The following is a 22,506-nucleotide window of genomic DNA, read 5'->3' as shown; positions in this document are numbered from 1 at the left end:
TACGTGCAATGTTTGTGCTGCTTGTGCAGGTGCTACTGACGGAACCTTGAAACAACCTTTCCACACCGCCGAGATACCCCGCCAATCGTCATCTCTGACCTCAGCCTCTCAGACACAATCGCCATGCCTGTAGCACCCAAGGAGAGGTCCCCGATGCATGCTGCAGTCACTCCTGGGTTCAGCCCATGAGAAACCCGGGAGTACCTTGATTAACCGGCACGTGTGCAGCGAGATTGGCTCGAGGGTACCTTTTCAGGGTCCGGGTGCGTCTCCTCGGCATCGCATAGCTTCGTTAGCCCCTCCATCTCAACTGCCGCGGTGGGGTACCTCATGATGTTTCGGGCCAAGACAAATTTTCGTATCAGCGTGGCTATTAGGGCCCGAAGGGAGCTTTGGTGCATCTGGCTCTAGTCTTGTGTTCTTCTTCACCTAAGTCATTCTCAGATTGAACGTCGTAAGTGCGTGTGAGCGGGACTGCATGACTGGGAACTACATCGGAAGCTGACATCGACGCGTAGATAAAAGACATCAAGATGCCTCTTCCATTCGGTGTGTACAGAGCGGACCACGTAGGCTCTTTCCTACGTCCCAAGTCTGTGCTCGACGCTCGCGAAGCCGTCGCAAACGAGAAGTCGGACACCACCGAGCTCCGCAAAGTCGAAGACGCCGCCGTCGCAACCGTCGCCCAGCAGCAGATCGAGAATGGGCTACGCTCCGTGACCGACGGCGAATTCCGCCGCGCATACTTCCACCTCGACTTCCTCCAGCATCTAGAGGGTATCGAGATCAAGGGCCAGACCGGCCTCATCCGCCCCCACGGCTTCTCCCCGCCCGTGCTTGCCGTCACCGGCAAGCTCGGCCACCCCAAGCCCATCCAGGTCGAGGACTTTAAGTTCCTCGAGGAGCAGATCAAGAAGCAGGGCGGCGGCGCCACCACAAAGGTGTGCATCCCGTCGCCCACGATGGTGCACTTCCGCGGCGGCCGCGCCAGCATCGACATCGAGGCGTACCCGGATCTCGACGAGTTCTTCGAGGACCTCGCGCGTGTGTACCAGGAGGAACTCGACAGCCTGTACCAAGCAGGCTGCCGCTTTGTGCAGCTCGACGACACCAACCTCGCGTACCTCTGCGACCCCGACATGCGCAAGCAGGCCGAAGACCGCAACGAGGACCTTGCGACACTGCCCCGCAAGTACGCCGCGCTCATCAACGCCGCCATCTCTAAGCGCCCCGCCGACATGAAAATCGGCATCCACCTCTGCCGCGGCAACTACCGCTCCAAGTGGTTCGCCTCCGGCGGCTACGAGCCCGTCGCCGAAGTCCTCTTCAAGGAGCTCAACGTCGACGCGTACTTTCTCGAGTATGACGATGCGCGGTCCGGCGACTTCAAGCCCCTGCGCCATCTCCCTGAGCACAAGGTCGTTGTGTTGGGGCTGATGAGCTCGAAGAAGGCTGCGCTGGACGACAAAGCGGAGATCGTGGAGCGATTGAAGCAGGCGGCGGAGATTGCGCCCAAGGGGCTTGAGCAGCTGTGTTTGAGCCACCAGTGCGGGTTTAGCAGTACGGTTGAGGGCAATGAGTTGAGCCAGGAAGAGCAGTGGGCCAAGGTTAGGCTGAATGTGGAGATTGCGAATGAGGTCTGGGGAAAGGATTTGAGTAAATAGGGGGGTTTCTGGGCAGGGGGCGTGAAGGTAGAGGCAGGCAACGCGGGAAGAAGTGTGCTATGAAGATCGTAGCACGGCCTGGGGTGGGCGGTGGATAGGCCTTAGAGTTGGAGGCCTTGACGATGAAGACATTAGAGCGACAGCTCGCTCGCATTCAACAATATCTATTTATCAAAATAACACTGAGATAAATCAAATTTTCAACAACTCATAACGTGACAAACTTTACAAACCTTGTCAGACCATGCCATACCTACGATGTTTCTACGGCATCAGTCTCCGAAACATACCCATGCAGTCCTACTTTGATGAATCCGCAGTACTGCCGATCTCGCATCACTCCTTCCACGGAGATTCGACAAGAGCGTAGCCCTGCTCAGGCTTCCTCATCCAGGTCTTCTCCTTCACCACCTCGCTCAACCTGTTGACAGCCTCTTCATTCAGCCAGACATGCTGCTTGCCACAGTTTCCAGTGTGTGATTTGGCGTCCTCCCACAATAAATGCTTCCTTCTCAATACCGCTAGGATCCTTCATCTTGGCGAACGCGATGTTGGCATTGTGGGCGATGGGGCCATGGATAATGTTGTGATTACGGCGTAAGCGACGCAGATCCTTGGGGTATGACTGGTCGCGTCGGGAGTAGAAGTCAAGCTCCTTCCAGATGTCGCCAAAATCCAAGGTAAGCATGTTCTCTTTGGTGAGATGGTCGAGAGGGACAGCTATCTCGATGGTACACCTATCACATATAGGACAGGCGTCTGAGATCAGGCGAGAATAGTGGGTGGCCACCCACATTTGGTGGGTAAAGTACAGGCCTCCACGATGTGCAAAGTCCGTTGGCGGATAACTAAGCAGCGGTACTAAGTCGATGGTGCCATCCTCCGCGATGACATGCTTCGCCCTCTTGAGGGCGACCGATTTAAATAGGTTGATGTGGCCGCCAGGCGTAGCTGGAACCGTGCAGTCAGTGTCGAATCCACCGCAGCGATGGCTGGGGTAGGCGGGGTCGATTTTGGATAGGATGCTATCCTCCAGTCCGACTAGAGCATCATAATTGGTCTCCATCATCTCGCAAAGCCAAAGTGACATTGTCTGAATGCCGCGGATCTGCGCATGCTTTGGATTCAGGAGAGCGCTCCGCATCTGACCGTAGATTCCCACATCGTCCAATGCCTTTTCCCAATCTTTAGAGGAATAATCAATGTCTTCGCACTTGTACCGGATGTAACTCTGCGCATACCCCAGTATGTTCTCTTCGAATAGTGGCTTGTTCACTTTGAGCGATGTTCAGCTGGTTGAAACTCTTGTCCATTTTGCGCGCGAAAGGATCCCAGAAAGGCATGTTGGAAGCGTCACATGAGACTGTTCTGGCATCAGTGTGCCGGCGCAGCGCCTGATCACCACGTCAAGGATCTTTTCCACACAATCAAGGAATGCAAGTTATCACTACGTAGCAGGCAAAAACAGCTCCTATTGATATCTTCGACGACACATTTACATGGCCGCATGCACAGTATCTGTTGTGACGCATTTGAGGATAGTACTTACTGGAAACGTGAGTATAGTATCCCTCCTGCTCCGAGTGCAGTCCTTGATTAGTCATATCCGAGCAATTAACGTGTTGGATCAGTCAGTGGCCAGGATCAGTTAGTGGCCAGCCCCACCAAAATCGCGACGCGTCTCTACATTCAGCACGCGATAACCTCTACAATGCGCACCTAGCAGCTCTAAAAAGAAGCTAGATTAGCTCTATTAACTCATGCAATTCAAACAAGACAAATTTTAAGTATTTAAAAGGCTGCAGCCCTCTATAGTGTCCCACGAACGACCCTCCGCCGACGCATTAAAGGCACCCTACCTTAGGCGTAAGCCAACGCCTAGAAATGAAAGCTACACCCTATAGAGGAGCAGGCTCTAGTAGAGTGGATCCTAGGGCTTGACTGACGAGGATTTCCACCCTAGATTATTGACGTACGATGGATGGCTAATCATCTACTTGCTACGCGTGGCCAGGATCCTCCACCTTAGCCTGTAGGCTAGAAGTGGGTATCGCGCTTTATTAACACCTAGCTAGAGCTGTAGACAAAGTGGGATAGGAAGCTATATAGCCAGCGCGCTCTATGTGAGGATCCTATTAAGATCTCTGCCTGGTATACGCGTGTAGAGGAGACGCGCTAGACGTATGGCATCCTAGATCAAGATATATAGAATTTTGATGAGATAGGATTTATGATGGGTGTAGGAGGATTAAGCTTAAAGGTAGTGACTAGCGTAGACACTATGGGTAGAGCTGTACGCGTACAGCTAGGTAATAGGGGCTAGGTTACGACAATTGAGGGCATCTGCGCGTCTGGCTGGTCTATCCCACCATTTATTATCCTGCCTGGTAAGCTCCACCAAGCTGCCTGGTATATAGGCCTACCTGCAGGCTGGATGCTCGCAGTTAGTGATAATGGCTGGACGATAGATTAGCTAGGGCTTGCCTGGCTGGAGCACTTCAATCAACATATAGAGTCTCGTACCTCTAGCACTTACTGGCTCCTTATCCTAGATGGATATAGCAGCCATGCTATACCTGAGTTCGATAGGTACTGCGCAGAACACAAGATAGTCACCCTCTGTATGCCTGCACACACAAGCCATCTGCTACAGCCCTTAGATGTGAGCTGTTTCTCACCACTTAAGGCTGCCTATGGGCATGAGGTTGCTGAGCTTGCCCGCCAAGGTATCTTCTATATTGATAAGGAGGAGTTTCTATCTATCTATCTACGCGTACGTAGGACAGTCTTTATAGAGAAGAACATTAAGAGTGGTTTTTAAGTGACAGGACTCATCCCTCCCTGTCCAGATCGCGTCCTATCAGGCCTGATAGTAGTCAGGACCCCATCACCACTAGGGGCAGCAGTAGATGCTGAGGCTACATGGACTGCTAAGACGCCTTATACTACTCAGTAGCTAGAGAAGCAGGCATAACTTATACGAGATCGCCTTCAGAAATCCTCACAGAGTCCTACAAGCCAGGCTTTCGCCCAGCTTGTTAAGAGTTGTCAGCATGCGATGAACTCAGCGACGATCCTTGTAGAGGAGAATAGGAGGCTACGGGCAACTAATCATCGGCAAAGACAGAGGCAGGACAGGCGCAGACAGTATATCGCTACAGGAGGCGCTCTACAGGCTGAACAAGGCCAAGCTCTAGCTGCTACGGCCCATCTAGCTCTTGCTAAGGCTGCTGAAACTGGGCCTACTACTGCGCGCCAGCGGGCACCACCAACGTGCAGCAAATGCCATGAGCAAGGACACAAGAGAACTCAGTGTAGACAGCAATAGACTATCTTTGTACAAAATTCTATAGAAGATTATCCAATCGTTGTGGAGATATCGCTGTTGAAGTGCCGCACGGCTTGGTGGGGCTGGCCACTGACTGATCCTGGCCACTGACTGATCCAACACGTTATTTCCAGGACATAGAATAAGCTTGCTTCTCTCCGACGAAAATCATTTCCGGAATTGGGCCTTCTGGCGATCCAGGTCAGTGGCAAGCCAGCTTTACCAGAGTCCAGAGCTAATGTAAGCAAACCTAGTGCTACAAGACAGAATGATCGGCTACCCTGAGTCCGTCTCCCAACGCATAAGCGTGACTCTGGGCATGTGCAAACATTCTCCACCAGTCCCACGGATCAGGATTTCGAGCAACCCAGAGAGCTTTGGCACATCATCTACAAAGATAAAGATGGCGAGACGCAATTCCTCGACAACATAATTCCGACGATGAAGGAGATCCCGAGTAATCTACAGGAGCAAGTTTTGAGTAAGTTGGTATTAGATCACCAGCTATTTTCATCAAGCTAATCCTTTTCACAAAGAGTACTTTGGCCGAGTCGAGAAGAGTTTGGAGGATGCAATGAGGGAACGACTCAACAGCCGCAAGTGAATGTGGCGGTTCGGAATTTTGATCTGCTCACTCAGTCTAACCCGAACTGACTATAGCTATGTACATGCTGATTGCAATATTTACGATGTGATGCCGAAGAACTTGAGCAATACAGGCTCCACTGGCGGTGCAATGTGACCTACACCTTGTCCAAGGTATCCCACCAATTGGTTAGTGTCGCCATAGACCATCTTCGTGTACTGTGAGCCCTCGTCCACGCCACTTCCAGTCTGGTTTGCTGTGTTCGTAACTCCGAGGACTTTGGACCATTGCTTGAGCTGCTCGTAGGCGCACTGGGGACGGACGAGGGTGTCGGAGAGACCGTGAGCAACCAAGAAGCGAGGCCTCTTTCCGGTGTAGCCAGGGTAGGCATTCAAGACGAACTTAGCCCAGTCGTCCGCGGTATGGGTAAGACCTTGCGCACAGGTTTGGTTCGCGCCAAAGGGCGTGGGGTCGCTCTTCGAGCCCGCGAAGCAGCCGAATGCGACGCCGGAGTACGCTGCACCAGCTGCGAATACATCGGGGTAGGAGCCCACCATGACATTGGTCATCATTGCACCGGAAGATCCGCCCATAACAAAGACCTTGGACTTGTCGCCGTTGTACTTGTTGAGTGTGTAATTGACCATGCTGACAATACCGAGAGCGTCCCCGTTGCCGCCGTGGGTAAGAGATCCGGCGTTGTTGACATCCCAGCAGTTGGAGTATTTCGTCGTCTGGGGGTAGATAAGGATGAATCCATTGCTTTCCGAATACGATGGCAACTTAGTGCCGCTGTACCATTGGGAAGCAGTTCCGCCGCAAGGATGTAGCTTCAAAATTCGTAAGTTTGGGTTATGAGTAAACTGGGCATGACCATAGAACTTACAGCAACAATGATGGCGGGGTTCGTAGCCACCTTCGCCGGCACGGAGATGTACATCTGTACGCCAGTTGGGTTCGTGCCGAAGCCAGTAACCTGCTGCAGGGCTCCAAGCGCTCCCCCAGCGCAGGCCGAAAGGCCGAGAATGGATTCTAGTACTCTCATGGTGTGTTTGGAGGTCAAAGGGTCGATTACTGCGCTCAGGAAACTGCTCTGCGGATGTCGTTGTGGAAAGAGACCTTCAGGAGCCTTTTATACATGCACTCCATATCGTTGTCCAACCTGAAACAGACTTCAGTGCAGAAAATAGCATTTCCCACAACGTCATTCACGTCCGATGCTTTGGCAAATGAGATTTTAGGTTAATGCCACTTTGGAAGGACGTCGCTCGCGATCCGAGATTCTCGACACAAGCTATGCTAGAAGTTAAGAAGTTAGAAAGTTTGGTCTATCAATGGTGGAAAACGAGAAATTATTAGCGCTTTAGGCAGGTTGCGACGAGGGTGTAGATATAGCCGGTGGGGAGTAGATTGCACCCTAACGTTTTTCCCCGGACGGCAGCTCAGTTCGGGATCTGCACCCTTTGTAACTGGTGCTCGGGAGCCTGGTACGGCAGCAACGGAATTAACCGATAGCCGGGTCCGACATTAATTGGACAGTTCGGTACCCTGCGTCGGCAACGGTTTCATTAAGGGGACATGAAGCTGTACGCAGGTTCAATTTGCAGTTTGTAGACGCCCACCTATACTGAAGCACAGTGCAACATTTCCTTGAAGAATACCGCGTCGCTGCCTTGTGACGCATCATACCAGCTTTATTGGTTCCCTAGATAGAAAGTTCCTTCTACCTCCACGATGTCGTCGTCATTCAGTCGTTGGACCTCTACAATCGTTCGTGCGGGATAGTTTGGCGCTACGTCTTTCCAAAGCTCTTGTGTCACAGTATTCACAAGCGGTCTCCAGCGATACATGTCAGTGACGAATACAGTCAATCTGATGCAGTCAGTCTAAACGAGGTTAGTACGACAGTGAGTTTGCTAGCCTATTGATCCTACTAGATTCGCACCACCGAGTTTGGCGAGCTGCTGCATGTTGGAGAAGGCTTGTTCAATACGTGGCAAGCCGACGGGGGCAAGCGTCGTGTTAGAAGGATGGAATCCGCGCATGCCTAGGCATCGGTGAGCGTAGTATTGTATTCATGGCACGACCTAGAGACCTACCAGATATGTACAGGAGGTTTCCTGCTTTAGTCATCAGACTCCACGGTCCGCTTACGTTGAATAGCTGATCCGGATTGTATACTTCTACACCGAGCGGTGACGTGTAGTTTGGGGTAAGTTTACCGGAAGCAAGGCCAAAACCAACACACAGCACGATTAAACTGCTGGAAAACTTCATGTCTACGACAATTTACCGGACACAAAGTGCTTGTGAAGATCCTGGAAAGAAACGGTCTTCACAGCCTTCTTGTACCCAGACTAACAGACGGCTCCATAAGTCGCCAAACTATGTTCGGCATTGCGTTCATCAACCACGGTTTAGGTGGCTTGAAGCCAAGTCCTGAATTATGGTGAGTGCTCGGGGGTGGGCTGTTACAAGCGGGGGTTCTAACTGCATGAAGGCACATGGTGCTTGGCAGGGCAGCGACTGCCACTTAGAAACCTAGGTCGCTGACGTTATGCTTTTTAGCATGAGCCACTTGTCTCGGCAGATTTGGGGTCTTCCATATCAGCCAACCACTTAGAGTAGATGTGAGTACACCAGAACCTTGGATCATTTACCCTCTTAGTAATGGATCACAATGCTTCTTACGGATAGGCATGTCCAATTGTTGCGTCCGGAGAACTACAGTTGTTCTTGCGATTTTTGGCTCATCGTAATATCACCGCTTGGCGCTCGCAACCCCGCCAGCTAGGCGACTGAGCCTCCTGTCTGACTGGTGGACCATGATGTTGAATTCTACGCAATGAATTACGATCTTATTCAAAGGATGGGGGCCGTGATTTGGGTCGACTTCGTGTATCGTATTTCGACTCTCATGCTAAGCGTCTCATCTCCCCAAGCAGGCCGCCGAGCTGACCCATCTTAACTGGAACATTGCACACATCTGACCTTGCAGATCCCATGCAGACAAACCACTCGCGAAGCCGAAACCATCCCGAGCAATGAATAGTAACTTCTCCTTGCTAATCTAATTGCTTCGCAAGACGCCGTCAACATCGACTGCCGCGACCTTGACAAAGTCATCGTCGGCGAGAAGCAATACGAAATCGTCGTGAATAATGGTCCTCGGCTTGAGCTTCGGCTCTCCGTGGGATCGGTCGCCGTTCATCGTCGGAAGAAGGTTCGTCGCTTACAAGCTATTTCGTCAATAGCAGTCGTCGCCGTGCTTCGTTCCTAAATTTTTGGTCGGCTCTGCTATTGTTGGTGATTGGAATCGCTGTTAAAGAGCGTCGATGTTCGATGTTCCGTCGCTGAACAGTGGTGTATCTTTTTCTCCAAATACTTGGAATCTCGTTACAGTACGATGGTCAGTGGACAACCGATTGCCACTCATAGCGAGGTACTGATGGATCAAGTTCGGCTGCAATATACAAAAATATGGCTATAGCACTAATAGTTCTTCTGCACGTACAGCCGTCGCGCATGCGGATTCATACCCCTGTCAACAAATCCTACCCTTTACTTTTGCAGGCACCGAGAACCAAACACCTCTTTGCGGAAGAACCGCACAGTTGACAAAATATGGATGCCCATTACACAGGAGATGAGCACTATAACTGTAGAACTGATCGCATACCCCAGCAACCACTTCCAAAGGAAAGTATTGACCTTACCTAGCGAACCACGACGGGCCTAATCCAATGGTAGGAAACCGTAGAATACCTGAAACTTTCGGGAATGATCGCCGAGGGAGTAGCGTCCCAATGTATTGCTACTGCTACAGTTACCCATTGCCGTTCGCCCGCACAACGGGGTGGAAGGATAGCAAAACAGCTCGAGCAAATACAAGATGAAACATTGGATATCGATCTGGCGGACTAACTCCTGTGTCAGGGTTACAAAATCCTCTTCATTGATCTATAATGTCTCTTGGCTTCGGACTACTGGGAATAGACATTCATCAAATCTCGCACGGAAAAGAATTCATGGCTACAAACATGGACCGACAACGACCATCTCTCCTCAGTTCCGGGGAGAAAATCGATCTGCAAACGGTGAACCTTGACCAGACTGCCTCAAACATCTCATTTCAGCTTCCTACAGCCAACCACAATGTTCCTGCGACCGCCTGCAGTGGATCACGCGAAAGACGGATGGCTCTTCCCAGCTAGCGCAGTCATGCTCGAGGCGCTGCTCTGGGGTTTCCCAAGCGTCTTCGGTGTGTTTCAGGATTACTATATCACGCATCCTCCGTTCGCAGGGTCGCAAAGCACTGCAGTCATCGGAACCTGTGCCATGGCGACTATGTACCTCGGAATGTCTGTTATCTACGTCGTACCAAAACTTGGTCAAATATGCGATGGTGGATGAGTGCATGCGGCGTCTGCGTCATGTGTCTCGCCCAGGGGCTGGGCTCGTTCTCAACTAGCGCCCCGCAACTCATTACGAGTCGAGGCATAGTCTACACCGTAGGGGGTGGCTTTGCTTGGACGCTCATACTGCAGTACATGCCCGAGTGGTTCGACAAGATGCTTAGCCTCGCGTACGGCATAGTACTAGTAAGTCACTCTAAACGATGCCTACCATTCCTACAACATACTCCAATCGACCCGGAGGCTGGGTCAGCACTGGCCGGCGTAGTATTGCCGCCTCTCGTCCAGTGGCTCCTGTACGCGTACGGCTACCAGACCACCCTCCGCGTCTGCGCCATTTTCATGTTCCTCCTCGCCGTACCGATGCTGTTCTTCTTCAAGCCCCGTCTCCTTGCATCGCAGTACTCCAAGTCGAACGGCTGGCATCTTTCGCTCTCGCAATGTCTCTCAAAACTTTCTCATCGCGCAGGCTGGTGAATTCATCGAGGCTCAGGGCTACTTCATTCCGTTCGTCTACTTACCATCGCATGTGCGCCTGCTCGGTGCAAATCACTTCCGCAGGAGCCTGACCGTAATTCTCCTTAATGGAGCAGCTTGTGTGGCATGTATCGTGATGGGAGCATTGATGGATCGCTACCACTTCAGCATCGGGGTCCACATATCCTCCCTCGGTACCATCATGTCGGTGTTCTGCTTCTGGGGTTGTGCATACGACCTACTTATAATCTAAGTCTTCAGTGTACTCTATGGTCTGCTTGGATGCGCTTGGCTCTGCACACGGTCGGGTGTTGTGACAGAGATGCAAAAGCAAGGGCGTGTGAAGGACCCAGGCCTGGTCTTCGCGACTTTGGCAGCCGGTCAGGGTACCGGAAGCATCGCCAGCGGCCCGTTGAGCGAGTTGCTCATCCGAGGTGTCTATTGGCAGCATGCGGCTTTCGCCTATGGCAGCGATATGGCGCAGCAGACGCATTCACCAGTGTCACGGCATTCGTTGGTAATTGCAGTGTCGTGGCCAGACGGGCTAGCTGGATCTGAATCTCGCCTACGAATGCAGATAGGGCCAGGTCCAAGAGATGAGAAATGGTCCATCAATGAGACCTAGACGAAAAGAGCAACTTCCAATGTAGAAGCGAGTAGATCACCACGATGCGTGCACTTCTCCAGAATAAATTCACTCAAATCCTCCCACAGGCCAGCTGTCCAGATTAAATAGATGATAGCATCGAAGAAGTGATCCCCGTCCAACCCACACCATGTTGGAGAGCGACGCCAATTGCCACTGACAGACATACAGTAGAACCAGAGAAATTATACTAGTGTAACAGAGAGTGCACGAAGCGAAACGGGATCAGCTCCACCCGAAGGACACACGCGACGGTGCGCCGTCTATATCAAATCCGCTGCTTTGGCTTCATGCGAGGCTCGCAAAGCGGACCTCTCCGGAAGAATGAGCACGTCGTATCGATCCAACGGGTGCTGGCGCTGTTCGGCGGTAACGAGCTCGAAAACGCGGTCACCGGTGGCGCAATTCTCGGGGAACCAGTCCTGTTTCTGATGTCGTGTATGTTGCCATACGTCTTGTATAGCTAAGGTGTCGTAGAGGACGTGTGGGAGCGGAGGTCGGGGGGACGTCCTTGGCAGATTTGTAAACCTTCGATAGGTTCGCTGGACCACAGCGCTGAGCCGGGTCATATGGGACGCGGTGGAGGTCGACGGGCGGTAGGATTCTAAGCCCATAGCTCGAACGGGAATCTTGAGCAGCGAGAGACTGGGTAGAAAGAAATCTCGTTGTCTAACGTGAGAGCTCAGCCAATAGTCGTGCAGTTTCCAGTCTTACCCCAGGACAACACAACGTGGGCTTCAGTACCAAAGCCAGCGGCGCGTAGCCGCACGCCAATCGCGGCAAGTTCAAGGCCGTGCGTGACGCCGCCGCCACCGTACGTATTGGAAAGCGCCTGCTCCATACCATCAGTCTTGATATGGCAGTATTTGCCCGCCCTCTCGACGATCCAGCGAATTGTCGCCTGCACGTTGATGATGGAGCCAACCACTGTGAAACATCTCGCATGGAGATCTCTGCAGCAAAATCATGAAAGGTATCCAGTGACCAGAATTACGTATCAACGAACCATAGGCAAAGAAACCGACGAGCAAAATATTAAGACGGGCCTTTGTACAACGGCTCGAGCATTCTTACATTTGAGAGTCATCAACGCCTTCCTTTGCAGGGTCGCAGATTTATCATGCGTCGAGGGTATAGACAGGGTGGAGAGGAACGTCACAGTCAAAAGAACAGGGGCCCGAGGCCTCGTCAATTCCACGGCTCTCCCTACCCTACGGAGCGCTATTCGCTTTGCCCAAGTCCAGTCCAACAACAAGATTAATCCAAAAATGATCCGGAATCTGAAGCCAACACGTGGCCCACAAAAAAAAACGCCTTATACCATGCGTGTGCACTGCTTTTTGGCCCTATCCACCAACGCCGTGCTTTGTTTTGCTAGATAACAACTCTTATTGAACAAATAAGAAGGAAGGAATATTAAACAGACATTAAACAATCGTACGCGGCCTGCAAAGTACGGGTATAGGATGCATCGGGTGTCTAGGAAACGCGAGAAAGAAATAAAGGAGTGGGTAGCAGGTCGTTACGAGGGTGGGGAGTGGGGAGGTTCATTTGCCGGCCGCGTGAGCGGGGATATCGCGGGCGAGTCTTTGTGTTCGAGTCTTGCGATGGGGGTATGGCCGACGTTGCTGCTTCCGGGAGGACGCGCCTGTACAGGTGCTGTTACACCTCCGTTTGCTTTCGGTTCCGAGCGCTCGATCGGCGGGGGCGTTGTCTCGCCATCCTCCTCGGGTATGGGAGGACAGTAGGTCTTCAACACGTGTTTTAGTGCCGGACGGCGGATGGGTTTAGACAAGAAGAAATTCATGCCAGAGTCGAGGCACTCTTTGACATTCTGCTCTTCTGCGTACTTCAAAAGCAATTAGTTGTGATCGAATGGTTTAAAGATGCGTCACTTACAGCGGTCAAAGCTACAATGGGCGCATTGAATCCAGATTGTCGTATCAGCCGAGTTGATTGTAAACCGTCCAGATTTGGCATCTGAACGTCCATGAAGATGAGATTGTATGGAGTGTGGCTCTCCATGCTCTCCTTGACCTTGTCCAGGGCTTCTTGACCATCTTTAGCCACGGTGACGTCGTACACATCCTCAAGCTTGAGCATGCGCAATACAACCTCCTGGTTGGTTTTGTTGTCTTCGGCCACGAGAACCCTGACTTTGTCGCCTCGTTGTGTAGCTTCGGCTTCTACACGTGCCATTGCCTTCTGTTGCGAATTGGGAGATTCCAAAGGAGGATTGGATGCGAAGAAGGGCTGACTTAGGCCTACCAGACGGGGCTTTGAGTCGCTCTCGAAAGCGACTGGCCCGCTTGAGGGCGCAGATACAGGCACAATGGGCACACTGTTTGTTGAGTTTACTGATCGACCCGAGAGCGCATCGTCCCTGATCATTTGACCTTGGTCTTCATTGGATAAGCTCTGCCTTCCGCTGCTGGGGCCGAGATTGATGTTGCTCGAGCTTGCTGTGCTGTCGGCGCGGTTCATGAGATGTTTGAGGGGAATGGCCATAGTGAACACACTTCCTTGACCCACTTCACTCTGGAGCGAGATCGTGCCTTTCATAAGTCCAGCGAGCTGGGAGCAAATGCTCAGACCCAAGCCCGTGCCGCCGAATTTTTTGCTGAGACCAAGATCTCCTTGTACAAACTACGCTCCAGTCAGCTACTTGCACATGCACATATCCAACACAGATCCTTACCGGTTCAAAGATCTTAGCGTGAATGTTTTCTGGGATACCGGGACCAGTGTCCTGCACCTCAAACTCGAATGCTAGCCATCTCCCCGGGGGTGGGGTTGGAGCTCGATCTAGACCCATCATATACTGGTATCCCTGCGCTCTGTCGTGCGCATTGATGACGTTGGCCGTGCTGTACTGGTCCTGTGATCCCTTCACCGATACGGACGCGACCTCTGAACTGGTACCGCGAGCTCGCCTAGAGCCACGTGTTGAGCTGTGCCGTGACTGTAGAGAGGCCTTCCTGCTGTCCGACAGTTGGGCTTCCCCCAGACATCGGATAGAGATCGTGACCGAGCCTCCTGCCGGCGTGAATTTGAGACTGTTCGATACCAGATTGATGACCACCTGAAGGATTCGGTGCTGGTCGCCATAGAGGATCATATCTTTGAGACGGCCCAGACCGAAAGGCCCAAGGTCACCTTTTCCAATGGGTCGACCGCTCTCGTCCATATTCGCATCGTAGGGTCCTTCGAACTCGACGCTCAATTTGATCCCCCCCTCTTTTGCTTGCCGCTCAAAGATAGCTATAACCTGAGAACTGATATCTCGTAGCCGGAACTCTTTTTCATCTAGACTTATCTGCTGGCCGACCTGGTTTTTACTGTGCTTGTTGTCAGTGAAATAAAACATGGGCCTTCCAAGACACATACCTGAATGTGAGCAAATCAGTCAACAGGTTGAGAAGTAGATCGCCGCTCTTGTAAATGATGCCGAGTGATCGCTTCAACTTGATTGGGTCGTCTTCTGACATGCAAACTGCGCACATGCCCATAATACCGTTCAAGGGAGTCTTGAGCTCGTGCGAGATATTTGCGATGAACAACGTCTTGCTCTCATTAGCTGCTTCGGCTGCCTTCTTGCTCTGCTCCAACTCGGCAGTCCTCTGCTGAACCCTCTCTTCGAGTCTCTCGTATTGCATCATCAATTCGTCCGTCATTTCGTTGAAAGTCTTTGTGAGATCTGTGAGCTCGTCGTGGATGAAGTGCTTCCGGTCTTTGACTTTCGACGGAATGCGGAACTGTCGCCTCCTCTCCGCTTCTCGTTTTTCTGCGCGACTCGCTTTTTGGTTCCGACGGTAGTGAACGATGGAGCCAATCCAGCCTTCTTTCCGTGCAAGTGCGGCATCATCCCGTTCGTCATCTGCTCCGTCCGCTTCGGATCCCAGGCTGCTCTCATCGAGGACGGCGGGGGAAACCGACCTCTTCGTAGCATCTCTCAGGCGTCGGATGGGTCGGCTAGAGTAGTGTGCGACGGGAAAGGCTAGAATCAATAAAGCGCCCATGGTGCCGAAAACGCAGGCCAAGATCAAGGTGCGGAGGTGGTTGATTGGCGCCCAGACCTCATCATGCGACATCTCCAGCAGAACCATCCAATCCACCAAGGTGCTCTGTACGATTGCATAGCCAACCGCAACGTCGTTGCCCAGCTCATTGCGAACAGACATGTCATACCCGGCATTACTTGCTGCGCCGGTACGTACGGTGAAACCTTGTCGGACGGCATCGAAATTGGTCCAGTCGAAGGGCGCATTGGGCTCGGGGTTGTCATTGTTGCCATGCCGTGCCTGGCCTTGACGCTTTGTAGGGGGTAGCACGAAGCGGATGGATTCGCTTTCTGGTGCATCTTCGTTAAGCACGACACCGGCTGGGAACATGTTGGTCGCGTTGTTTGGTCCCAGTATTATCGTGAGTCCAGTCTGATCCAAGCCTTCCAAAGCGTTTACAACTTTCTGAATAAGGTTCGCGTCTAATACAGTAGTCAACCAGCCAAGGGTGTCGATGCTGGATGTGTTATTGATGATGGGCATGGTGATGGAGATGAGACTGAGCGAATCATTGACGGCATAAGGGCCGCTGACCAAAAAGCTGTCGGCGTGGATTTGGCGCCCATCGTACTCGGCAAACCACTGGGTGAAGGAGCCATTAACTCTGTTTGCATAGGTTCGGAACTTGGGGTAGAGCTCCGGGATGAAGGAGGAGTTGTCGCCAAAGAAGACGGTGTCTCCGTTGGGTGTGTCGGGCAGGTGCAGGCCTTGGAGTGTGCCCTTGGTCATGGCGATGAGGGCTATATCCGACGAGTTTTTTGGGTACAACTTGGCCTGAACGGCCAAGCGAGCGTCTCCTTCACCGGTGAAGATGGCATCCAAGTCGTCTCTTGCGCGTGACCAGTTCTCCACTGTGTTGTTACCCAAGTTGTTGTACCGCTGCAGCGCGCTTTGGATGGCGAGACGGGAGGCTGTCTGACGCACCGTCGTCTCCATGACAAGCATGCTGGAGGCGACCTGTGCTGCCTTGAGCGAGGCTCGCAGGGAGAGGGCACTGGAGCGGACGTCGAGCACGAAGTTGTGGTTGGTGATCCATGTTGCAACGGCGATGACGGCCAGGCCGATCAGAGAGGACAACAAGACCAGGCACCCGAGCTGCTCGCGAATGGGTATGCGCATCTTGACCATGGCCCGGCAGCGCGGATCGCGCACGCGCGGCTACTCAAGGCGTGCGTCGGGGTGCGTGGGCTGGCGATGCAGCTGAGCGGAGTGGGTCGGTGGAGGCAATTGCAGGGCGTCAGCGTCCCATTCCTCGCGGTGCGCTCCGGAGAGGCTGGCTGCCGATCGAGGGCAGCGACGGCAGAGCCACGGCGGTGGTGTGGGATCTGATGTGGGCTCGGAGAGGAGCGACGCGGTGGTGCGATGGCTCGAGGCGCGGCGCTCAGCACGGGGTCAGGCCGTGGCGGGATTGGGAGAGCACGGGAGCACGGGGACGCCCGGCAGGCTCGTCGAAGCAGCGCGAAAGGAAGGGACGAGCTGTTTGCTCTGGCGGCAGCTGGTGTGCGGAGGACCGGTGGCAGTGGAGTGGAGCGGCGTGGGACGCGGAGACGGAGCGTTGGTGGATCCGCAGGCTCAAGCACGACGTGGATGCGAGAACACAGGACGACCGAGGACGACCAGAGCCGCGCGCCGCTCGCGCAGGCCCAGTCCCGAAGGGCTCTGGGGCGCGCCTCTGCAGCCATGCCGCCTGGCTGACAGAACGGCCACCCCGGCTGTTTGCGCCTGGGCCCAGCCACGCAGTGCCGCGGGCCACCCAAGGGCGCTCCTCTCATGCCATTCCGCACATTCGCATGTCTCGCCCGCCGCGGATTCCCGCCGCTCGAGACCCTGCTGGGCGCCGTCTGCACGCAGCACGCAGCAAGCGGCCCTCTGCTGCGTCGGAGGTCGCAGGTCGCAGGTCGCAGGTCGCAGGTCGCAGGTCGCAGGACGCAGGACGTAGGACGTAGGCCGCGGGCGACAGACGACATGTCAACAAACGCCTCGCGCTGCCCTGGCCCGCGCGACTGCCATCGATCGGCGCTGTGAGGATTGCGCCGGCCAGAACGGCGTCCATTTGCTTCGCCGCTCCACGCATCCTTGCCCGCTCGCTTGTGTGGGCCTCGGCGCGCTTGGCCAATTTCGCGCACCAAAACTAATGCAGGCGTGCACTTTCATCTCGTCGGCTCTGCTTGCATCGCTGTGCTCATTTCGATGGCAGCCCTACAAAACCGTCGACACCGCAATGACGTCCCGGGACCCCGTACGCGTCTCACCGCGACGAGCATCTCCGTCACGCTACCTTGTCCTCCGTCGTGCGCCACGATGCTATCGTTTTCCCAGATTGAATAGCCTTGGTACCACCCGTTCTCCTCGTCTTGGGGCTTGACTCGAATGTTGGCGTCCGTGGACTCGAGACAGTGTCGCCTTCTTACGCATTTTGACGGTTGCGGCTACAACCGAGCTCCATATCACACGCACTGCGGCCACGACGATAACATGTCCTCTACAACACACCAATCCCTGTGTTTGCACGCAATAATGGTTTCGCAGCCTTTGTTGCCTGCGCTGCCAGATTGTTGCAGGCGCCATTTCGCATTTTTGTCTCTCACTTAACCGCCGTACACGGAGGAACACTCAAACAAACGCAGTGCAATGAAATGACTCCCCCCGAAAACATCTGTCGGAGCTGGCCAAGCATGATTCACACCCAAAGTTGCACGCTATCCGATCGTGGATCCATCTTGTTGATACGACCAGAACTGCGCTACGCCGGATCGATGCAGAGGAACTCGCTCCTCAGGTAGCATGGCACGCTGCGCAATAGCGTCTGGCTCGTTCTTATAATGCCTTCCCATCTTCTTGAATTGCAGGAGGGCTGTAACTAGACCGCACAGGATGACATCCACGCCTGCCTTGTCTTGCGACAGTCCATCTCGGTATAGAGTCAAGTCGCCGACTTCAGCGCCTCCAGTAGCCACCAGTCCGCAGGCCGAGAAGTTGAAGCGTGCAACCGCATCCTGCCTACCATCCTGGCGAAGTACTAGCGAGAAAGGCTTCGCTTCGAGGATCCAAGAGTACAGTGTTCCATCCACTGATATCGTCCAGTCGGAAAAGTTCCGCGCTTCCATCTTGTACGTCTGGTTGCCTGCAGTTGGATCCTGTCGAACGAAGCGTGCGCGAGGACACCAGGGGAGCGGTCCATCTGTATCGAACCATATACCGGCGACGTACTCGTCCTCGGTGGGAGCACTTGCGCGGACGGAGCGCCAGACGTCCATCTCCGGCTTCTTGGAGAACAGACGGGAGCCGCGCGAAGTAAACTTGAACGAGCCGGGCGCCGAGAGGCCATAGGGCACAGCCACTAGGTTCTTCCGATCGGGAGCGCGAAGGTAGTATGTGTGAAGGGGCACTTCATGAGCCTCGCGATTGTGCGAAGGCGCCGGCGGCTCATATTGGGGCAAATCTTCTCTCTGCGCGCCCGTTGCATCGTATGGCGGAGCATCGTCTTCCAAAAGGGCGGCACCTAGGGTGCTAGGTCGCCCAGCGAGCATCTCGCCCAAAGGCTGATCGAGCTGCCAGTGCGGAACGGCATTCGCGAACATGTTCGATGTTGATGCAGTGCAGTCGTTCTTTGAAGGGCTGTGGCCTATATAGGCAGACTTTGGTCCTCATACCGCCGCAATACCCTGGCGCGCGGAATTGTACTGGGTGGGGCCAGACAAGGCGCATAACGTGAGGTTGTGAGCTTATGACGGTGCTGCACTTGTAGTCCAGTGACCCTCCCTGATGACTAACCAATTACTCGCGTCTAAACTTCCAGATTGGTCAGGATCCGGGCCATGTTCTGCCGCTGCTCTACTGCTCGTGCAGGGCTGCAGGACAGACTCGTCTGCCAGATTACAATCAGGCACGATGGAGGTTGCTTACCACAACCAAGTCATGGGAAGACGGTATTGCCTTGGTCAACTGGCGAACGGAAGTTCCCATTGCCAGAAGAGGCGCGCAATCTCAAAGCCAACAAGAACCGACTCCTGTTCCAACCGCGCTTCCATTACAGCGCAAGGAATTGGCTAGACGGTTCCAACTTTTCAATCAATTCAGCTGGCATTCTTTCCCCCTGTGCTTGCGTTTTTTTCTCATATTGGTACCATTGGGACAGACTGCCACGAAATGTTAGGTGGATTTCTAGCGCCCAACTATTCCTCTAGTAGCTATATGTATTTTCTGCTTTTGTATCTTTACAGCTTGGGACTGAGTCCGGCGTGCATATTCACAGTTGTACCTACAGTAAAGCCGCTACGAAAAGTACAAGTTTCCACAGCTATGTCCTCGATCTGATAAGCTCCCGCCCATCTGATAACCCGCCCCCACTAACGCCTGCACGTGCGGAGGCGGGGCCGTGTGCACCCAGCCTAACAACCCAGCACTTGCGAAAACGCTGCCCGCACGACGAGTGCTTCATCAGGGTGCTCAAGCGACGCCCCATAGACAATGCCTCCCCTCCCCCCTCACACTCGATCTTCGCACTAACACGACCCGAACAAATCCGCCAGCATGCCCACGAGCATGCCCACCCGCAAGCCAATCTGGCACCACAACGGCAAGTGGACGCGCCTGCACTCGGCAGAGCGTCTGCGCCGCTCCTCGCACGCCCTCGCCGTCATCGACTCCACAGTGTACATCTTCGGCGGCGAGGTACAGCCGCGGCAGCCCGTCGACGCCGCGCTCGACGTCCTGCGCCTCAGCACAGGTAGCCCGACGCTCGCGACAACGTCCTCCAGCGACGCCCCGTCGCCCCGCGTGGGCAGCGCCGCCGCCGCCGTCGCCGACCGCATGTACCTCTTCTCCGGGCGCGGCGGCCCCGACATGGCCGCCCTCGAGGAGCGCGGCGCCGTGTGGTGCCTCGACCCGCGCAGCGCCGCGTGGACGCTGCTCACCCCCGCCGACGCCGCCGCACCGTATCCCCCCGGCCGCTCGTACCACTGCGCTGCGTCCGACGGGCAGCGCACGCTGTTCGTCCACGCCGGGTGTCCCGCCTCAGGCCGGCTGTCGGACCTCTGGGCGTTCGACGTGGAACGCCGTGCGTGGACGCGCGCGGCGGATGCGCCGGGGCCGCCGCGGGGCGGGGCGAGCATTGCGTACAGCGGGGGCAAGGTGTATCGGATGAGTGGCTTTGATGGGACGAGTGAGCAGGGCGGGTGCGTGGATGTGTACGATGTCGCGTCTGATGCGTGGTCTACCGAGCCCTTTGAGGCGGATGGGCATGCTGGGCCCGAGGCGAGGAGCGTGTGTGCGCTGCTCCCTGTGCGGATAGCGCAGAAGGACAAGCTGCTCACCCTGTTTGGGGAGAGGGATCCGAGTAGTCTGGGGCATGCGGGCGCGGGCAAGATGCTAGGTGATGTGTGGGTTTATGACATTGGAGAGAAGTGGTGGACCAAGTTGGAGCCGGATAGTGGGGATGGGGTGCCGGATCCAAGGGGCTGGTTTGATGCGGATGTCCTGAAGGCAGAAGAGGGGAACGATAGCGTTGTGGTGCATGGAGGGTTGGGTGAGAATAATGAGCGGCTGAAGGACGTTTGGCTGCTTTCTTTCTAGAATCGTCTCACTCTGCTCTTGTAGCAGGGCACATGCTCTCGTGTTATTACAAACGTCGGGGGTAATATAAGATGTCTTCTCGATTGTTGCTCCAGGGATGACTTTGTGTACTAACATCCGTGTTTACGTTCACGCGAGAGCCATCGCGTTTGTGGATATACATCACACAAAATTGTTGAATAGATATCTATCATGCACAAAGGGTATCATCGGACTCTAGCCATCACTTAGTCCCCTGCGCTCCATGCGGCGCGTCAGCCCTCCTCCGCCCTATCCTCTGCCCAATCGCATTCCTCACCTCCGGCTCCTGGTGGATCACATTCTGAACCATGTAAGTCGTCATCGCGCCCCTCAGCGCACCCTTCGCCCTCTCATTCTCCTTGAAGATTGTAGACTCCAGCTCCAAGATCCGCGTGACGTCCTGATTACCCGCCTGCACAACAGCCTCGAGCCGGTCAAGCTGCTTGTGCCTCGACTCGTCCGTGTCGTCAGTGGGCTTTGCAGGCTTCTGCGGATCATCGCGATACAGCGGGATCAGCAGACCTAGGAACTGTGCTGCCGAGATACTGGCTTTCTTAACGATACTGGTAACTTGGAATGGAAGGTATGCCGGTCTAAGTTTCAAACCTGTAACTAGCGGATTCAACCACTGCGCGACAAACGGTGGGTGATCTGGGCGCATGGCGGTGCGCACGTCATACGCGGCCACAGCCAGTATAGCGAGGTATCTCCAGTACGCGCCATCTCTGAGGAAGCCGAGCGCATTCGTGCCGATCAGGAACAGGAAGAGCGCGCCGTACGTTCCCATCGCTACAAACAGCGCGCTGTCCGTGTACTCCTTGATGGTGACGCACTTGGAACAGGAATAGAAAATCCCCGGTCCAAATCTATCGTACGCCCACCTCTTCGCCGGATCCAGTACAATGTCCCTTGCGCTCTTCAGGTGATTGTAGAACTCCGTTGCACGCGCTTGATCCTTCAGCGCAAACTTGTCTGGGTGGTACTTCAGCGTGAGTCGCCGGAAGCGCGAGTTCACCACGTTATCGGTAACATCGATGGGCACGCCAAGGTCGTTGTATGCGTTGCCGGACTTCTGGAGGTTGTAGTCGGCTTCGTAGATGGTGAAAAAGAAGTACGCGAGGTAGGTTACGATGAGGATTTGGCGGCGGTGCTTCATGAAGCGTGGACTACCGGGCATGGGTTTGGGTTCGCCCGCGCGAATGAAGATGGAGTAGAAGATTGACTGCATCCATGTTGCGGCCTGTTCTTGCTGTTAGAGTTGGGAGATGGATTGTGGTGGGTTATGTACGTATGGAATGATGAACTGCCAGACTATGAAAGGCCCGAGGGTGTCCAGGGAGAAGTTCGCGCTGCGTGCCATTGTGCTGTGGGAGTGCACATGTTCCGAGCATGTTCAAGAGGCTCGGAATGACAGGTGGAAGTATGCGCTAGTGAAGCTTAGTCATGATCCGCCGTCGTTGGTTTTAACCTCATGCGGATGTCAAAGCACCACTGTGTAACGCCGCTTTCCTCATTCCTAATATCAAATTTTATCATTATCGAAATAGAGCTAAGAAAGCGGCCAGTGTGCTATCGACTACGGTTGTTAAGACAGCCACACAATGCCGTCACTAAGCTCGTGCACATGCACCCTGCGTCCCATCAACAAGCTTACGACAACGTCATAGGCTTCGCTATCAGTACATTTGGTCGCGTAGTCGAGCACACTGTACCCTACGTGGTCCATAGGGGTTG

The 22,506-nt window shown here is 54.2% G+C and overlaps 11 protein-coding genes across 11 annotated transcripts; 5 read left to right on the top strand and 6 right to left on the bottom strand.

Annotated features, from left to right (window-relative positions):
- Nucleotides 1-99: 99 nt before the first annotated feature.
- CC84DRAFT_1154856 (UROD/MetE-like protein) lies at nucleotides 100-1,851 on the top strand. Its single transcript, XM_018176913.1, has 2 exons — nucleotides 100-458; nucleotides 519-1,851. Exon 2 carries the CDS (start codon nucleotides 534-536, stop codon nucleotides 1,662-1,664), a length of 1,131 nt encoding a protein of 376 aa, XP_018031600.1. The 5' UTR covers nucleotides 100-458; nucleotides 519-533; the 3' UTR covers nucleotides 1,665-1,851.
- A 149-nt stretch (nucleotides 1,852-2,000) lies between these two features.
- Nucleotides 2,001-3,007, bottom strand: CC84DRAFT_1180277 (uncharacterized protein; the record flags this gene model as incomplete). The annotated part of the gene is made up of 4 exons (XM_018180463.1): nucleotides 2,001-2,117; nucleotides 2,161-2,401; nucleotides 2,459-2,838; nucleotides 2,906-3,007. 4 exons carry the CDS (start codon nucleotides 3,005-3,007, stop codon nucleotides 2,001-2,003), a joined length of 840 nt encoding a protein of 279 aa, XP_018031599.1.
- Nucleotides 3,008-5,260: 2,253 nt separating this feature from the next.
- Nucleotides 5,261-5,596, top strand: CC84DRAFT_1221758 (uncharacterized protein; the record flags this gene model as incomplete). Its single annotated transcript, XM_018183300.1, has 3 exons — nucleotides 5,261-5,277; nucleotides 5,334-5,473; nucleotides 5,529-5,596. 3 exons carry the CDS (start codon nucleotides 5,261-5,263, stop codon nucleotides 5,594-5,596), a joined length of 225 nt encoding a protein of 74 aa, XP_018031598.1.
- A 4-nt stretch (nucleotides 5,597-5,600) lies between these two features.
- Nucleotides 5,601-6,623, bottom strand: CC84DRAFT_1230055 (alpha/beta-hydrolase; the record flags this gene model as incomplete). Its single annotated transcript, XM_018183686.1, has 2 exons — nucleotides 5,601-6,408; nucleotides 6,465-6,623. 2 exons carry the CDS (start codon nucleotides 6,621-6,623, stop codon nucleotides 5,677-5,679), a joined length of 891 nt encoding a protein of 296 aa, XP_018031597.1. The 3' UTR covers nucleotides 5,601-5,676.
- A 649-nt stretch (nucleotides 6,624-7,272) lies between these two features.
- CC84DRAFT_1230053 (YjgF-like protein) lies at nucleotides 7,273-8,041 on the bottom strand (the record flags this gene model as incomplete). The annotated part of the gene is made up of 3 exons (XM_018183685.1): nucleotides 7,678-8,041; nucleotides 7,513-7,625; nucleotides 7,273-7,464 (listed from the first exon to the last, which is right to left on the bottom strand). The coding sequence occupies exons 1-3, from the start codon at nucleotides 7,853-7,855 to the stop codon at nucleotides 7,273-7,275; spliced, it is 483 nt and encodes a 160-aa protein (XP_018031596.1). The 5' UTR covers nucleotides 7,856-8,041.
- A 1,692-nt stretch (nucleotides 8,042-9,733) lies between these two features.
- CC84DRAFT_1190365 (MFS general substrate transporter) lies at nucleotides 9,734-11,028 on the top strand (the record flags this gene model as incomplete). Its single annotated transcript, XM_018181112.1, has 6 exons — nucleotides 9,734-9,939; nucleotides 9,993-10,179; nucleotides 10,237-10,361; nucleotides 10,405-10,694; nucleotides 10,725-10,906; nucleotides 10,942-11,028. The coding sequence occupies 6 exons, from the start codon at nucleotides 9,734-9,736 to the stop codon at nucleotides 11,026-11,028; spliced, it is 1,077 nt and encodes a 358-aa protein (XP_018031595.1).
- Nucleotides 11,029-12,638: 1,610 nt separating this feature from the next.
- Nucleotides 12,639-16,296, bottom strand: CC84DRAFT_1221754 (uncharacterized protein; the record flags this gene model as incomplete). Its single annotated transcript, XM_018183299.1, has 4 exons — nucleotides 12,639-12,965; nucleotides 13,016-13,762; nucleotides 13,815-14,454; nucleotides 14,504-16,296. 4 exons carry the CDS (start codon nucleotides 16,294-16,296, stop codon nucleotides 12,639-12,641), a joined length of 3,507 nt encoding a protein of 1,168 aa, XP_018031594.1.
- Nucleotides 16,297-17,876: 1,580 nt separating this feature from the next.
- On the bottom strand, nucleotides 17,877-18,707 carry CC84DRAFT_1101515 (uncharacterized protein; the record flags this gene model as incomplete). The annotated part of the gene is made up of 1 exon (XM_018174917.1): nucleotides 17,877-18,707. The coding sequence occupies one exon, from the start codon at nucleotides 18,705-18,707 to the stop codon at nucleotides 17,877-17,879; it is 831 nt and encodes a 276-aa protein (XP_018031593.1).
- Nucleotides 18,708-18,826: 119 nt separating this feature from the next.
- On the top strand, nucleotides 18,827-19,537 carry CC84DRAFT_280586 (uncharacterized protein). The gene has a single exon (XM_018185750.1). The coding sequence runs from the start codon at nucleotides 18,996-18,998 to the stop codon at nucleotides 19,362-19,364; it is 369 nt and encodes a 122-aa protein (XP_018031592.1). The 5' UTR covers nucleotides 18,827-18,995; the 3' UTR covers nucleotides 19,365-19,537.
- On the top strand, nucleotides 19,427-20,834 carry CC84DRAFT_1168352 (kelch repeat protein-like protein). The gene has a single exon (XM_018179375.1). It carries the CDS (start codon nucleotides 19,711-19,713, stop codon nucleotides 20,749-20,751), a length of 1,041 nt encoding a protein of 346 aa, XP_018031591.1. The 5' UTR covers nucleotides 19,427-19,710; the 3' UTR covers nucleotides 20,752-20,834.
- Nucleotides 20,835-20,933: 99 nt separating this feature from the next.
- Nucleotides 20,934-22,143, bottom strand: CC84DRAFT_1154845 (uncharacterized protein). Its single transcript, XM_018176912.1, has 2 exons — nucleotides 22,061-22,143; nucleotides 20,934-22,012 (listed from the first exon to the last, which is right to left on the bottom strand). Exons 1-2 carry the CDS (start codon nucleotides 22,130-22,132, stop codon nucleotides 20,975-20,977), a joined length of 1,110 nt encoding a protein of 369 aa, XP_018031590.1. The 5' UTR covers nucleotides 22,133-22,143; the 3' UTR covers nucleotides 20,934-20,974.
- Between the last annotated feature and the right edge of the window lie 363 nt (nucleotides 22,144-22,506).

This window comes from Paraphaeosphaeria sporulosa (assembly GCF_001642045.1).
Source record: "Paraphaeosphaeria sporulosa strain AP3s5-JAC2a unplaced genomic scaffold CC84scaffold_11, whole genome shotgun sequence".
NCBI lineage: Eukaryota > Fungi > Ascomycota > Dothideomycetes > Pleosporales > Didymosphaeriaceae > Paraphaeosphaeria > Paraphaeosphaeria sporulosa.
The sequence above is the reverse complement of the archived record's forward strand: the minus strand, read 5'-3'. Positions and strand labels throughout refer to the sequence as shown.

What these genes read in the sequence shown, in the direction of transcription:
- CC84DRAFT_1154856 (XM_018176913.1), top strand. Translation starts at nt 534, where the DNA reads ATGCCTCTTCCATTCGGTGTGTACAGAGCGGACCACGTAGGCTCTTTC.
- CC84DRAFT_280586 (XM_018185750.1), top strand. Translation starts at nt 18,996, where the DNA reads ATGTTCTGCCGCTGCTCTACTGCTCGTGCAGGGCTGCAGGACAGACTC.
- CC84DRAFT_1168352 (XM_018179375.1), top strand. Translation starts at nt 19,711, where the DNA reads ATGCCCACGAGCATGCCCACCCGCAAGCCAATCTGGCACCACAACGGC.
- CC84DRAFT_1154845 (XM_018176912.1), bottom strand. Translation starts at nt 22,132, where the DNA reads ATGGCACGCAGCGCGAACTTCTCCCTGGACACCCTCGGGCCTTTCATA. An exon ending in GGCAGTTCATCATTCCATAC is followed by an intron (nt 22,013 to 22,060) that starts GTACATAACCCA and finishes CAGCAAGAACAG; the next exon opens with GCCGCAACATGGATGCAGTC.